Source organism: Contarinia nasturtii, unplaced genomic scaffold (assembly GCF_009176525.2).
Source record: "Contarinia nasturtii isolate CC-2019 unplaced genomic scaffold, AAFC_CNas_1.1 Cnas_scaffold_1489, whole genome shotgun sequence".
In the NCBI taxonomy this organism is placed as follows: domain Eukaryota; kingdom Metazoa; phylum Arthropoda; class Insecta; order Diptera; family Cecidomyiidae; genus Contarinia; species Contarinia nasturtii.
Window position 1 is genome coordinate 122384 of NW_022198825.1, and position 15617 is coordinate 138000.

The 15617-nt window shown below is 35.1% G+C and overlaps 4 protein-coding genes across 5 annotated transcripts; all 4 read right to left on the minus strand.

Moving 5' to 3' along the window:
• Positions 1–557: 557 nt before the first annotated feature.
• Positions 558–1992, minus strand: LOC116346269 (transmembrane emp24 domain-containing protein 7-like). The gene is made up of 4 exons (XM_031776211.1): positions 1715–1992; positions 1539–1649; positions 994–1203; positions 558–898 (listed from the first exon to the last, which is right to left on the minus strand). The coding sequence occupies exons 1-4, from the start codon at positions 1853–1855 to the stop codon at positions 713–715; spliced, it is 648 nt and encodes a 215-aa protein (XP_031632071.1). The 5' UTR covers positions 1856–1992; the 3' UTR covers positions 558–712.
• A 355-nt stretch (positions 1993–2347) lies between these two features.
• Positions 2348–7297, minus strand: LOC116346273 (neuroglian-like). Its single transcript, XM_031776216.1, has 9 exons — positions 7175–7297; positions 5099–6236; positions 4671–4996; positions 4430–4614; positions 4064–4363; positions 3721–3823; positions 3309–3652; positions 3032–3243; positions 2348–2974 (listed from the first exon to the last, which is right to left on the minus strand). The coding sequence occupies exons 1-9, from the start codon at positions 7239–7241 to the stop codon at positions 2791–2793; spliced, it is 2859 nt and encodes a 952-aa protein (XP_031632076.1). The 5' UTR covers positions 7242–7297; the 3' UTR covers positions 2348–2790.
• A 985-nt stretch (positions 7298–8282) lies between these two features.
• LOC116346265 (neuroglian-like) lies at positions 8283–10921 on the minus strand. Its single transcript, XM_031776208.1, has 5 exons — positions 10712–10921; positions 10493–10591; positions 9679–10386; positions 8615–9472; positions 8283–8523 (listed from the first exon to the last, which is right to left on the minus strand). The coding sequence occupies exons 1-5, from the start codon at positions 10776–10778 to the stop codon at positions 8426–8428; spliced, it is 1830 nt and encodes a 609-aa protein (XP_031632068.1). The 5' UTR covers positions 10779–10921; the 3' UTR covers positions 8283–8425.
• Positions 10922–13041: 2120 nt separating this feature from the next.
• On the minus strand, positions 13042–15611 carry LOC116346260 (neuroglian-like). Of its 2 annotated transcripts, none has more exons than XM_031776201.1 (6): positions 15427–15611; positions 15256–15353; positions 14363–15148; positions 13751–14294; positions 13367–13683; positions 13042–13281 (listed from the first exon to the last, which is right to left on the minus strand). In XM_031776201.1, exons 1-6 carry the CDS (start codon positions 15591–15593, stop codon positions 13130–13132), a joined length of 2064 nt encoding a protein of 687 aa, XP_031632061.1. In that variant the 5' UTR covers positions 15594–15611; the 3' UTR covers positions 13042–13129. The 2 variants fall into 2 exon arrangements, with proteins under 2 accessions (XP_031632061.1, XP_031632060.1); XM_031776200.1 differs by having other exon boundaries at positions 13042–13284.
• Positions 15612–15617: the final 6 nt, after the last annotated feature.

The window sequence follows — 15617 nt, forward strand, 5'->3', positions numbered from 1 at the left end:
TTATTAGAGCACGAAACTTTATCAAAATAGTAAAAAATCAACATTAAACACTTCTACTGCCGCCTGATGCAAAAAAGATGAAAAAATTACCAATTTATTTTTGAACATTACATGACAGACATTGCAAACATGAATTGAACCTTAATAAGAAGACCTAAGTAAGAACTTTGCACTTACATTAATAACGATTCAACTTGGCTGTGCCAGTAGAAGTATTATTTAAAGTTTTCAAGTTGAAAAACAAAAACTTAAAGGGGTCATTGCTATAAGTAGTTGAAGAAATAAATACAAAATTCATATATCTGTGCAACTGAGAATTAAAATGACTTGAATCTCAGCTCTGGCTCTTGTCTCAGCTTCTGTTATCGCTTACCAAAATTCCCCAAAGCGAGAGCAGGATGCGATATTTCTTAACTCATTTCCATTCTCAGCCACTCTCGTTTTATCAAACTCATTATCAAATAAAAGGCAGTGATTTCATTTTTGAAATTATGTATTCATGAACGTTCTCACATGGGTATGCGTCATATGACAAATTATGCGTGTTTTAAACCAAATTAGGAAATCTGTACATTTTTTTTATTTTATCATTTTTAGATTATGATATAAAATGTTTAAATTTAATGAGTAAGGCAACAGATTAAAATGGGCAAATTTGGTGTCCACAGACGTGAGCGGTCATTCAAATTTAATAAAAAATCATATTTTGTGATTAACCATAGACCTGAGTGTGATGTGATAAACTAATTGATGTCTTTGGTTTTGGATCATTGAAAAATGTTCGCAGAATTATAACTTGTGATAGGCCGATGACTATTATGATAATTGTCTGCACTAATGACCACGTTAAAACTCGACCATTCAAATCTTCCGCAAAATGACGTCCTTTACTCTCAAGCTAAAATTTCAACAATAAATGTTTGTTATTATAGTAAGAATATTCAGTATGCATCACAGCACAAACAGATTTCGTGCACCAAAAAATCAACTTACACGACGATAATCGGTTTGAAGAATTGAAGCAACTTGTAAATGTATATGAATACTTTGTGCAGTTTCATTCATAAATGTCACCTCTTCGGTATCTTCTTCAACTGAGTGCAACAGGCGATTCAATCTTCCAGCTTCGAATGAAACGAATATTGATTTTTCGGTGAATGTCGAAAATTCGTTGTTGAAACAAATTCGATGCACACCACTTTCCTATTTGAACAGTTAGACAAGAAAAACAAATGAATAAAAAACGATAAAAAATGAGATAAATTGTGACGAAATTTATAAATTTAAATGCGTTGTTTATGAGTGAGACATATTCGTGCTTTTCAAAAGAATAAACATTGGCAGCTGTTTTGAAATATGAGTCAATATCGCCTGAGTAGCACATTCAGATAACATTCTTGAATTTTTCAAATGATTTTTTTTAAATTGCTTATGAAATGAATGTTAATTGAAAATTTCCATTTTCATGTCGAAATATTTTCAAGCGAAAAAAGAAAAAAAAGCTTTCATTGATTGTTCAAAAATATCATATGACTCACCGTTGTATTAAATTTAAATCGATCATGTTCCTTTCTTAACTCTTTGTAGATGAGTAGTTTGGAGGGGGCTTGAATAATCACATCAACATCAAGTGCACCACCTTTCAAAACCTTCGAACGAAAATTTGTTTTTCAAAATCTCTCGAAGCGGTGACTTCAAATTCTGGTGTACTTACTTGAAATTCTAATATACATGGTGTATTTTCATTGATTTCTTCGTAAAAACATTCAACGGCACTTTTTGCCAAATCAAATGCAAACTCGGTGCCCATAACGGCATGATATGCCATAAATAAACAAATTAGCTTAAGGTACATTACGCCTGAAAATCAAAGACGATTGCAGAAAAAATGTACGTGGTCACTTCAGAAAAATAACAGATATAATGTCACTTTGAAGTCAAATGGTTGCAATGTCGACGGTGCGAAGTGATGCAAATCAATTTAACGACTGTTTCTTTGGTATGCACAAGAAATAAGTAAAGACAGGCAGATCGCTCGATCATGATTGGTTATGGGTTTCGAAGTAATCAAATACTTTTTTTGCAATTTTCTTTAAATAATTTTATTGAATCAATTTAACGACTGTTTTCGTCACGTCAATCAATAAAAGCAGACATTTATACACACATTGATCGTGATCATTTGCAATGAACGCAGCGTAATAAAGCAAATAAAATTGCGATCGACACAAGTGTATCAGTGCAATAAAGAGTCTGGTTTGGAAAAAGGTGTATCAATTTCTTCTTCAAATATTTAAACTCTCTTTCTTACCTTTTTAAAACCACAATTTAATTTTATAATTCCCACTTTATTCGTAATTCTATCTATAGATACATCATATATTTGACAATGGTATGTACGCTCGATTATTTGCCTAAAATTCAAACATTTTCAATTCAAATAAATTGAAGGTTCTCTTTAAGACCTATTTTTACCATAACAAGTGAACACTGTGATTTCTTTCGAATTTACGAGAATTCTCGAGAGTATATACATGTGAACAGTATTTTATATTGTAGAGTACCTATTTATATTCCATCATTGTATTGAGATTATCACGAGTCTCTGCGTCTCTTCTGAAATGAATCTTATACACACATGACACTAAAGAGTCATTTCGGGCCGTCATTGCTTTGTGTAAATCTAGGTGTAAATATTGGAATTCACGGAATGTGATTGTGTTAAAGACGAACTTAGATTTTGTTCCTGCTTTTTTGGTACTGAAGGTGGTTGGACATCAGGGCAGCCCATCAATAATGTAACATAATCACTGTTACTGATTGTAAGCGATTTGCCATTAAATATGGTTCATTCAGTATAATATAATGTTCCGATACACTTCTGTCTAACATAATCTTAAACATTTCTTCCAATTTATCAAACAGCGGTCGTGATTGAGGTGCTTCTTGCCAACACGATAGCATAATGTCATATCTACAAAATAGAAATGTTCAATGCAGCAATATTCGGAACAAGTGTTTGAAATCTTACACATTTTGCGTTGCATATTGTGGTTTTTCCATTCTATATCCTCCCTTTAACTTCGTGTACAAAGGTGTACCAGCGTTCATTCCCGGATACGGTGTTGCGCCGAGTGAAAATAGCTCCCACAGAACAACACCGTACGACCAAACGTCGGAAAAAGAAGTAAACATTAAATCGCTAATCGACTCAAGTGATAGCCACTTGAACGGGAGTGCCCGCTATAGTGTGAAACAATTCTTTTACTAAATTCAATGTTAAATTAGATTAGATAAAGTATAATTACCTGCGTTTTGATTTGATAATTGCTCGTTTTGTACATTGATCGTGCCAAACCGAAATCGCAAATTTTCACCACATTATCATTGCAGAGTAATACATTTCGTGCCGCCAAATCGCCGTGTAATACTTTTCGAGAGGCCAAATAATGCATTCCACGCGCAATTTGAAATGACCAAATTAATAAGTCGGTTGTTGTCATCATTGAAGGCATTTCGTTGCTTGGCGTTATTGTGGAGTCGACACAATCTTCTTCATGGTTTATTTGATCACAAAAATGTGCACGGTTTCGAATTAAATATGATTGCAGGTTGCCATGCGCACAATATTCAACGATTAACATTAATTCACCTGAATGAGTTCGAAGAGATCGAATTAGTTTGAAGAGAAATGAAAAGAGGGAGAAAAACGATACAAACGTTTGGAAATGTCCTTGGTAACGGCACCGAGCAAATTCACGACGTTCAAATGTCGACCCAAATGGACTAGGATTTTTAACTCCAAAGCTAAAGCTCGTAATATCTGCAAAAATTGTCGAAAAAATAATACGATTTTTAAAACTGGTTTTTTACGATGACCTCGGCTCGACTAGCTCACGGTGTCAAACGTATACGAAACGGTCACTTTCAAGTTTTTTTATGTCCGTCCGCCTCTTTTGCGATTTGGGATATTTTAGAAAACGGACAGTTTTACACCTTTAACGTGTCCAGTTATCTCCGGCTAGAATCTGTTTGCATTTTTCCTCAAATCTCAAGAACTAACCTCATATCCGGCCAAACTTTTGACCATTTTAACGGCAACGGTTGTTTCGTCCTCATAAGGTACAATACCATGTGCAACACCTTTGACAACAACTCCAAAAGCGCCAGCTCCTAATTGTATGCCGAGTATGAGTTTTTCCCTTGGAAATTCATACTTTCGATCATATGGCAACAAATCGGCTTGTTCGTCCAACATAAGCTCTGGATTTAAACAATCAATATTTCCCTCTTCAAATTTATACAGATAATAAATCGAATTGTTTCTTTGTTCACCATTAGAGTAAACATTCCTATTTTGATTCTAATATTTGAAATAAAACATGAATTTATAAAAAAATACATCTGTGATGGTTTTTAAATGACCGACCTGATACTTATTCGAAACTTTGTGTGAATTTTGATCGTTCAAACTTTCGAATGAGTTCCTCTTCTTCGATTTGCGTCGATAAAATTTAAATGCAACAAACGATACCAGTATAAAACACAAGACCACTATCGTTAAGCCAATTATAACGTTTCTGACGAAGTGTGACGTTGTTGGTCTTACTAAGCCTAAAAAGCCAACGATAAGATTACAATGATAATGACATTTTGTTTATTGAATATACCACGTGTAATCTCTTGTATATCGCTGCGTGCTGTGCAAGTGCCTTCGATCGATACAACAACAACCTCATATATTTCATATGGTGACAGTTGATCGATGATAACAAAGTCGTCGCTTTTGATTTTCTCAGTATATGTCCATTGATGGTCACCTGTGATACGGTATTCGGCACGAAAATCTACACCAGGTTCTCCCATTACGTTTGGCATCCATATTACTTTGATACTGAACCAATCATTTTGAATTGGTAATGGATCGTATTTGAAAGATGGTTTATCGAGTTTCGCAATGGGACCTTTTGCTTTTGTTTTAGCACTAATCGTGGCTCTGTAAATAGAGTGGAGTAAAATATGAAATTACGCATGAAAGGCCGAGCTTAATTCAGTGCTTTTTTTTTGGTGAAAAACGAAGAAAATGGTTTTTTCTTACCTTTTTCCTTCTCTACCATCTCCAAATGATGCAGCAACGGACAACTCATAAGTTTTGCTTCCTACTTCAAATACATTCAATTTGGCTTGATCTACATATGGATCTTTGATTTGGGGACTCCGTGCCATTTCCTTTCCTAATTCGTCTTTGTAATAAATATTGTATCCCATGACTGAGTCAATCATTGGTTTCCATCTCAGTAAAAATGCAGACGATCCTAATGGAAATGCCTCCAAATTTTCAATTCTACCGGGCACGTCGGGGAGCATGAAAATCTCAATCAAATGACTTTGTGGTCCACAAGCTATATTATTGCATGCCATTATCTTGGCATAATTATATACACCGACTGTTAAATTTTGAATTTTTATTTCGGTCGAGTTTACGAAAAATGTACGAAGAACATTGTTTTCTGTATCTGGCGTTACCATTTCAACATAATAGAATGTAAAATGGCCATTCCAAGTGGCTGGTGAGACTGGTGACCATCGCAAAATTGCCGATTTTTCCTTCAATAAATAAGTCACAATAACATTTTTCGGCGCTTCCGATCCAATTATTTCGGCGGATTCTACCTTCGATTTTCCGAGCTTATTGTTAGCTTCAACTTTAATGCGATATGAAACACATGTTGGCTGATGTGGTAGCTTAATTCTGCTTTGAGACTCATCGGTAATATTCATGACATTCCATTCTGCGTCGGGAATGTTTCTTTTCCAATAGATACGATAATCGAATTCTGGTCCAAAATGATCGATACTTTCGATTGGATCCCATGAAATTTCTAAATTTGTCGGTGTTGTACCTTCATCTTTAACGTTATTTGGATTTCTGAACGGCCTCGTTGCATTAGTACTACAATTATGCCTGGTTTTTAACGGATCAATTTCATTATGAGGGATAATCCGAAACGAATAATTCTTCCATGGTGTCAGAGGTGTATTGAACGAACATTGATCGCTTGAAGTATTTAACGATTCCCATGAATTTGGAGAAAATGACGTATTATATTCAACAATGTAATATCTAATCGGTGGAGCATTATATTGTTTCTTCCATGAAATATGCACATGACTCTCGAAGCATTTCAAATGGGTTATATATGGTTGAAATGTAACATCTTGCGCGGACAATGTTTCTGCAAAAATTTAAAAAACAAGACATTTTTCAGATTTTTTAACTAAAAAGTTAGCCGGTTATTTTGAAGACTATTTCGTACAAAACAAGACGACTTAATACTAAAATTCATATTTGAATGGCGCCTTTCCATCAATTTTAATCGACTTGATTACCATAGTCGAAAAAAATCATTTGACTAACTGTTAGTCACTTTTTGACACACGGATTAATAGCTTTACAAAAAAGTTTGTGTTTTGATGTTTACACACTAAACAGAATCGGAATACAGGGCTGTCTATTTTTGGATAGATATGACAAAATCGCGTCACACCTAGTTCCACATACACGTAAGTTATACACACATCTTATAATGAAATTTTTATTAAAACCCAAAATTCCCCTTCGATTTGACACAAAACCATCAAAATATATCAAAGCACGAGATCTTCACTCACGAAGAGTCATGGATGTGTTAATGTCATTTGTATTAGTGTGCGCTGTGTACAAAAACGTCAATTTACAAATTCTCCTTCCGCAGCAGCAGCTTCTGAAATGATAATGCGCTTCTACGGTAATGATCTTGCAGTGCAATTTCATGCTATGAAATATACAGGGTGTATCTTAGGGGTAGGAATTTTGAAAAACCCTTTGGAGGGTATGTTGGGGGTAAAAAATAATTAATTTCTATCGGAGCAGAATTTTGAATTTTTCCCCACGGGGGTGGGGGTGCCCCAAATTTTTCAAAAGTTCATCGGATCAAAAAATAATGTACTACAACGCCATTTTCTATGTATGCCAATTTTCTATGAATTTTGTATAAAATCCAGGCTGCCGATGAGATTGTCTATTTTCAAAAAAATGTGCACATTTGAAGAAAAGACGCGTTTTCACTACTTTTCAATCCACTTCATTCACAAAATTTTAAATACTAATCTTCTTTTACTATAAAACACTTACCAAATGTGTGTATAAGACATGTACCAATCGCGATCAAAAGGAACGAAAATGTCGATTTTCGCCTCATAGTAAATTTGACAGATAGGTGCGTATCACGGCACTTCTTTCTCAATAACTGACTTTTTTCCGACGTCGCAATAAAAAGTAAGGCGAAGCTGATAAAAACTGAGTAATTTTTTTCATTGGAAGAGATAAACTTTTCTGGAATTGTGATAAGAAGCAAGCGTTCAGAATCGCATACATTTATGCGATACATTGAATGCGCATGCATCATTTCATGCGCATCAAATAACGCTAACGCTGTCGTTGTACGTGCGGATCTAGTAGCACACGACGGTCTTGCTTTATTGAACATTAACATCATTACGTGTATCATATAAGCACGTCGTGCGCTGTCAGGTCCGTACTCACAGCGACATCGTTAGCGTTGTGTTTGCGTTATTTGATTCGCATCAAACGACGCATGCATCATTCAATGTATCGCATAAATGTATGCGATTCTGAACGCTTGATAAGAAGTATTTATGTAAGTTCGAAGAGCTTCGAAGTTTTGCGATTCCTATCGACTGCAGAATTCAATAAAAAAGCTTTCAATTGTCTCATCAATATGAATACACAATCGATTCGTAATCTTATCATATATTTTTCTGTTTCTGTGCGGAATAGCAAAATAATTAAACGACTGGCTTAATCATTTATTACCGAATCAATTAATAACAGATAACATGATTCTACCGAATCAATATTTTTGTTCCAATTACTTCTTCAAGTTCAAGCTATGAAATTCGAAATATTTATAGGTTTAACTCGGTAATTAGATCATCAATTGAGATCTATCGTTCAAAATGAATGGTATTTGACTTTGATCTCATTTGCGATTTGAATTTCGCAACAACATGTTGCCCATCAATCATGCACACGAACAAATAAAAGGATTGGCCAATTTTTCATCAAGTCGCATATCTTTGATTTCTTATTTTTTTTTTGAGTACAAATCGATTTCAGGTGATGAAAAAAATCCAAAAATTAAACCGAATGCATTTAATTCAAATATAAAGAAATAAGTCAGTCTCATTTTGTGCAAATAAAAATGATTATTTTTTAAACATTCGCTTGTTTTGGAAATATTCTTTGCCCATTATTTATTACGAATCAAAATTAATATAAAAGTTATGAAGCTGATAAAAAAACGTCATATCAATGAACAAATAAACAATGAATATTGATTAAACTACTTCTTCGGGACAGCAATTATGACGAGCACCACCACATCGCAACTAAGTATAAGGTAACTATGTATAATGGACTATTAGGTTTTGGTGGATCAACTACTGATCCAGTTGCCGCATCTAAAGAACGAAAAAAAATGAAAGCTCATTAAAATTGTCATTATATTTTGGTAAATCGTAAAATGTGGAAGAAAAATAAATGGTTGCTTACTTGGATTAGACCTTGAAATTGTCACAGCATCACTTTCAGTTTCATACTCATCATCAACTTCCACAATACTAACTTCATACGATTCGGCTGAGGCTCCAAGATCAATTTCAATGGATTGCTCATAAGAGTGGCTGGTTGCTTTCCATATAGCATTGTTTTTGACATGGTACTTTACATAGAATTTACTTCCATGTACACAGCAATTTTTCGGTATCCATGTGATACGAACGTTACCATTTTTCGTGTCAGTTTTGTCAAGAAACTCATATGAAAACGTTGGTGTATCCGGTTTCTTTGGTTTGTTCGTGCTTTGCTTAATCACATAGTCTTTTCCTTCACCAGCCAAAGTTCTCGCAGAAATATGGAATTTATATGCTGTGTTTGGTTTCAAATCAATCAAATTTGCTTCTGTCGCACAATCATCTTCAATCGTCATCGATTGTGGTTCAGCAGCATTAACTTCATAATAATTAATTGCATATCCAATTAATTTGCCATTTGTAATTCTTGGTTTTGTCCATCGGCAACGCATTGCCGATGATCCAATTGAAGTAGCTTTAAATGATTCGACTTTCTCTGGTCGTCCTTCGGGAGTTTCAAATGAAATAATTCTGCTCGCTGTTCCATGATATTTTGTATTTTTTGCTTGAATCGTTGCTTTGTAGTGGGTAGCAAATGACAATGAAATTTGCTTTTCAGTTATGCCATATTCAACAGATTCAAACTTAGCTGACAATACATCATCAGTCCAATATTTAATTATATACCCTTTAGGTTCTCCATTGAAATGTTTAAGCGGAAGTTCATTCCATTTAAAAGTAACTAATGCCTCATCTTTATTGTCAAGATCTTCCAAACCTGCGACCATGCAATATTATTGGAACGAGAAGAGTGGGGAAAAAATGATAAAGAGAGAAGAACAAGGAAAACAGCTTGAAAAGTATTTCAGAAAGAGAAAAAAGAGTGCAAGGGAATGAACGAAACAAAAAAAAATCCATTCCGTCCATTCAAATAATATCACATTTAAGTACAATTTTTAAGCTGAATTGAAAGAATTTCCATACCTGTTACTATAAATTGACTCGGCGCTCTTGGACGACCTTCACCCGGAAGTCCACTAAGAGTTTCATAGTTTCCTGTCGATACACCCAACTTATTTCCGGCAGTAACTTTTACATTCCATTCTTCATAAGTCAAATTTTCTATGACATAGACGTTTTGTTTCCAATCGGTAATTACTTTTTGATATACTTCACCACTGTCTTTTTGCCAGGATACTGTATAAAAAAATCCGGGACCATAGTGTTCCAACTGTGGCATTGGTTTCCATGAAACGATTAAAGATTCTGTATCTCCACTCTGAATCTTTACATCGGTTGGATTCGTTTTTGGTATACCTGCTTTTGCAGTACAGATTTCGGTCGGTTTACTTGGATGGCTTGATGAACCATCTTCATATATTTCAATGACACGGAACGACTGTTTGGCACCTGGACTTAACTCAGCATCAACGAAATGTTCTGTTCTTTCTGTGAGAACACTCCACACATCTGGTTCAAATGAAGTGCTACGCTCAATGACGAAATTCTTAATATTTTGGCCATATGGTGTCCACATAATTGACATTCTATTTTCTTCGGGCTTGCAGTTGGCACTCTGTATTGTCGGCACGTCTTTGGGTGCTTCAGTTGTTGTTACAATTGGCGGTTGTGTTGTTGCGGCTGGCGGTGCAGCTGTTGGTGAGTCTGCCAGAGTGTCATATGAATCGTAGACTGTAACAAAAAAAACATCCGAAAAGCGGAGGGAAAAGGAAGAATGTAATAGAAGAAACGAACGCACGAAAAGGTTTATAAAAAGTTAAATGTGTAAAATATTTACCTAATTCATTTAGCACATCGAACGTGTCATCACGTTCCTCATATCTTATGTCATCATTTACATTTATGTATGAATCACTGTTTTCAGTTGAATCAACGGCTGTGAATTTTGAAATATTTTTTTAAAAATTAAATAGGTTTCACAAAAAAAAATGTTTTTTTTTTTAACGCGGAATAGAAAAACATTGAACCATTTTGAAATTTGAATTATGTCACATACCATAAACTTTAACTTGCTGAAAGACGAGCACTGCCAAAAACAGAGTTTGTAATTTGATGAAAGACATTTTGAAATCAAGTTCACAATTCACTTAAAATCCAATGGGAAAATCACCGTAAATCACCACTTTTGCCAATGAAATTTTCACCAAAGAACGAAAAGTATTGAACACTGTTGAGTAAATGCGGTGAATGTTATAATGAAACTGATGTATTCCAACGGATGCGACCTGTTTTATATTTTGTGATATTAAATTATTGTGTAATCAGTTAACATTTGAAGTACCCTAATTTTCCTCATCCACGACAGTACTTGACATTAATCATAAATTGTACTTGATCGAATTACTCATAAATGCCACTTGAAGCATGAACGCAATTTGCTTTTTGTTGCGTACTGAATATGTATTTGTCGTCAACTGATATGTCCTTATTCAAACCGATTCCTAGTAGTACTAATTCAACAAAATTCCAATTCAACGTGATAATGTTCTTTTCTGGTGCCTATCTGAAGATTAACAATATATTGTTTCATGCGAATCAATGACAAAGGGAATTCACATTTTCAACAACGATTTCGGTTGTTCCACAAATGGTACCTACTAGACTGGTTCAGAAAAAAGTGTACTACCATCCAAAATAGGAAATGTATGGAATTTAAAATTTTCCGAAAAATCTAGGAAGGTCTCGGAAAAGTTAAGACCAATGACAGGATGTGAAGACTTCAAGTCTCATTGAGCCGACGGTGGCGCCACCAATTTCAAAGGGGACGTCAATGTAATTTCACAACTCAAATCGAAACTAAACAGTGCGCCAATTTTAAAATTTGCTGTCATTTCCTCCCATTGGTTAAGACTCTTTAGGTCGAAAAATCACTTTAAGCCGGCCGGTCAACAGCGACTTTCAGTTGAATACATTTTGGTCATTTCCACTTAACACGGCATTTGGAAAAGACTTCAAAAACAGCACTCTACAGCGGTTGCCAGTCGAACCCACTGCCGCTGGCACAAATTTGAGCCATTTTACAATGTTATGCGTTGCCCAACTGCCACTACTGCCGTCTCCTGCCCCTTAAAGCCGCTTCAAAAATGACCATATTGCAGGCTACCAGTTGGGGTGCATGTAGATTGTCCCTTTTGAATACCTGTTTAGAATTTTCGATTCAGTACCCATTTTCAAACGTGAAAAGTAAAAAATTCGATCCGAAATTGGCATTGAGTCTTCACGTCTCTACCTCCATGTAAGTACTTAAAAATCGTTTTAACTTAACATGAAAAACCTTTCGACTAAGAAAAGATTGCTCAAATATAGTTTTTACGTTTATTGATGCAAATACACTTTTTTTTAACTAGATTAGTCTATTACGTACTCTTGTTCAAAGACATAATATAATTTAAAAGTGGTAAAATACGATGAACGCACATTTTTTGATAGTTGATTTGTCTTTACGATATATTCGATTATTTGGGCCACGTGATTTATCTTATCAATTCAAGATTAAATAATTTTCGATGTACATTCAATGTAGTAATAGAAATCAATGGGCCACACCGTTATATAAGAAATCATGGCTTTTTTCAATAATAATAGTTCGACTGTACTGTGTTTATCGACATTCTGTTTTCCTAACTTTCATTTAACGGCGCAATAAAAACCAAATCAAGTCACCAGCTTCAATCGAATCGTTTTATGATCGAATGACCGGATTATATTCGGTAGCTTTATGTCTGATGTCTGAAATAGCATTTTTGATAATAAGCAATATTGTGTAAGTTCAATCAAAACCTTCACACTTTTGTGATTATTTTCGAGCGTCAAGGTTGAAATCAAGCTTTCAATCAATATTAATACGCATTTCGCAAATAACCAATAAATTCATAATCTTCGAACGTTTTTTTTTTTCAGTTTTTTGTGAAATGTTTTTATCGCATATTCGTAAAAAATGGAATGGTTTTAGTAAATAGATATCATAGTTCCACTTATGTACTTCTAGCAAAAAAAATATCCGAATGCTTACCAGGGCTGTAATTTTCACTCTGTCAGTGCACTCAAACAGTAGTGTGCACACTCACATCCTATGTGCGTCGCACAGAATGCTTGTATTTTGAAGGTGCACGCACACTTAGTCACAAGTTTGACATTTTTGGCGGTTGGCAAATTTGTAACTAAGTGTGCGTGCACATTCAAAATACAAGCATTGTATGCGACGCACATAGAATATTGTACACTACTGTGTGCTTGCACTGACAGAGTGAAAATTACAGCCCTGATGCTTACGTCAGTCACGTAAGACAAAGGGCGCCACGAAATGGAGATTCCAAAATTCGATTGTTACGGTCGTGTTCATTTGTTTATTTCAGCAAATTTATTTCGCAAAGAATCAAATACAAATAAACAAAATTCACTTATCTAAAATTACTTAAACGGCTAAATCGGGATAGTATCTCTTAAAAATGAAACACTTGACAAAGATGGCAATTAGACCAAGTGCAGATAAGGCTATGACTACTATGAATACTGCTATGACTTTGGGGGTAACAAAACCTTCCTTTCCTGTTTCGACATCTGGACCTGCTGAGAAACACATGAGTTCATTTCAAGTTTCACGATATTTTATGGAAAAATTCGATTGAAAAATAAACGACTTGATATTTACCTGAGATAGCCTTTGGATATTGTTGCGTGTCACTCACACTTTCAAATCGACCATCTAATACAACAATAATAATATCATATACTGTATCTGGTATCAAATCGATGGTGTGGAAATTCTCATTCACGATTTGGTCGGTTCGCTCGAATTTTTCGGTGCCACTAACGCGATACTTCACATAAAATGTACTTCCGGGATTACCCCCCGCTTGTGGTGTCCAAATCACTTGAACCGTACCATTATTTGGATCTACGGGCTTCAACCAAAATGATGGTTTATTCGGTTGAGATGCTTTTTTTGTCTTTTCTTCCACATAATCACTGGAATCAGGAAAGAAAATCAATAATAAACCCCATTGAAAATTTGAAATGAAAAATAAATTATTACTCTTTTCCTTCACCAGCGTCAGTTCTGGCGGCCACATGGAAGCGGTATGTAGTTTCTGGTTTCAGTCCACTCACTTTGGCTTCAGTTATATTTGGATTGTTGATTTGTGGTATGCGTTGTTGCTCCTTTCCATTGATTTCTTCATAGTAAATATTATATCCAGTTAACTGACCGTAGTACTGACTTTTTACAGGCTTTGACCATTTGAGCAAAACTGCCGACGATCCTTGTGAGCTGGCTTCTAGGTCAAGTACTTCATTTGGTGTTCCCGGTGGTGTCATGAATGTAATTATTTTGCTAGTTGGTCCTAGGAATAATTTGTTGACGGCTTGAATGTGAGCATTGTAGACAGTATTTGAGTACAGGTTAATTGTGGTTTCATTTGTGCCATATATCGGCGATAAATTGGATGTATCATACAGTGTATAATGTTGAGTCCAAATTTGAATTTTATATCCGCTGGCAAAACCATTGAAAGATTCAATTGGCAATTGTTTCCAAGTGAAGGTAACTGATGCACGATTTCCATTCATTGTTTTGATAGCTGTGATGGAGAAAAGATACGAAAATTGATGAAAAAAAATGCATTACTTGACCAAAGAAAAATCGTACCTAAAATCTTAAACTCATTTGGTGCGAAGAATGGTCGTCCTTCACCTGAATAGCCAGATATAAGTTGAGGTACAGCTTTCGATTCACCCAATTTATTGACCGCTATCACCTTAGTTTCATATTGCTGGTAAGGTTTGTTTGTGTGCTTTTCAATTTGGGTTTCTTTCCAATCAACGGTGTCTTGTACATTCCAATCGAAACTTCCAGTTTTTCTCCATGATACTCGATAGAAAAATCCCGCACCGTGGTGTTCTATTTCCGGCATTCTTTTCCATGAAATTATAAAAGAACCAGGTGATGTACCCTTTATATTTACATTGGTTGGATTTGTGTATGGGATGTCTGGTTTGCTTGAACATGTGCCACTTGGTTCACTTGGTGGGCTCGATTTTCCATTTTTATATGTTTGAATTACACGAAATGAAAATGTGGCTCCTGGACTCAATGAAACTACGTGAGATGTTTCACTAATTTTATCAGCGAAAACACTCCAAACATTTGGTTCGAATGAAGTGCTGTACTCAATGGTATAGTGCTTAATATCTGCAGTATTGCCACTTTGTTCCCAGGAAATTGTTGCTTTCTTTTCGCCACATTTCAAATCTGTTATTTTCGGTGCATTTAGTGGTGGATTTGTCGTAGTTTCTGGGACAGAACTTGTGGTTTGTGCTTGTGTTGTTGTCTCCACTGTTGGTGTTGTCGTTACTATTGTTGTTGATGGCGGCACATGTAATGTGGCTGGTGTGTTTGTTGTTGATGGGATTGGTGGTGATGTTGAAATAACCTCTATTGGGATATACATATTGATGAATAATTGAGGTAGTAAGCATTGAATACAATAATTTTATTTAAATGTTTTTGAATGTTAAGATTAAACGCTTTTAAAATGTTACCTGTTGTTGATTGGATTGGTGGCTGTGTTGTTGCATGATTTTCTCCTGGATTTCCAACGATAACTTGAGGTTCAGCTTTCGATTCACCCAAATCATTTCTAGAGAAAACAAAAATTGAATTGTAATTTGTATGGTACTGGAGGTTTGGTTCGATTTGTATCGATAACTCACCCTGCTACAACTTTTATTTCGTAATTAACATCGGATAATATTTTGATAATATATTGATCTTGTTTCCAATTAGTAATGGTGACTTCCTTTTTCCATATTTTAAATCCTTCCTTTCTTCGGTAAATGAGGTAGAAGAAACCAGGTGCGTTATGTTCCAATTGTGGCATTGGTGTCCACGAAACGAGTAAAGT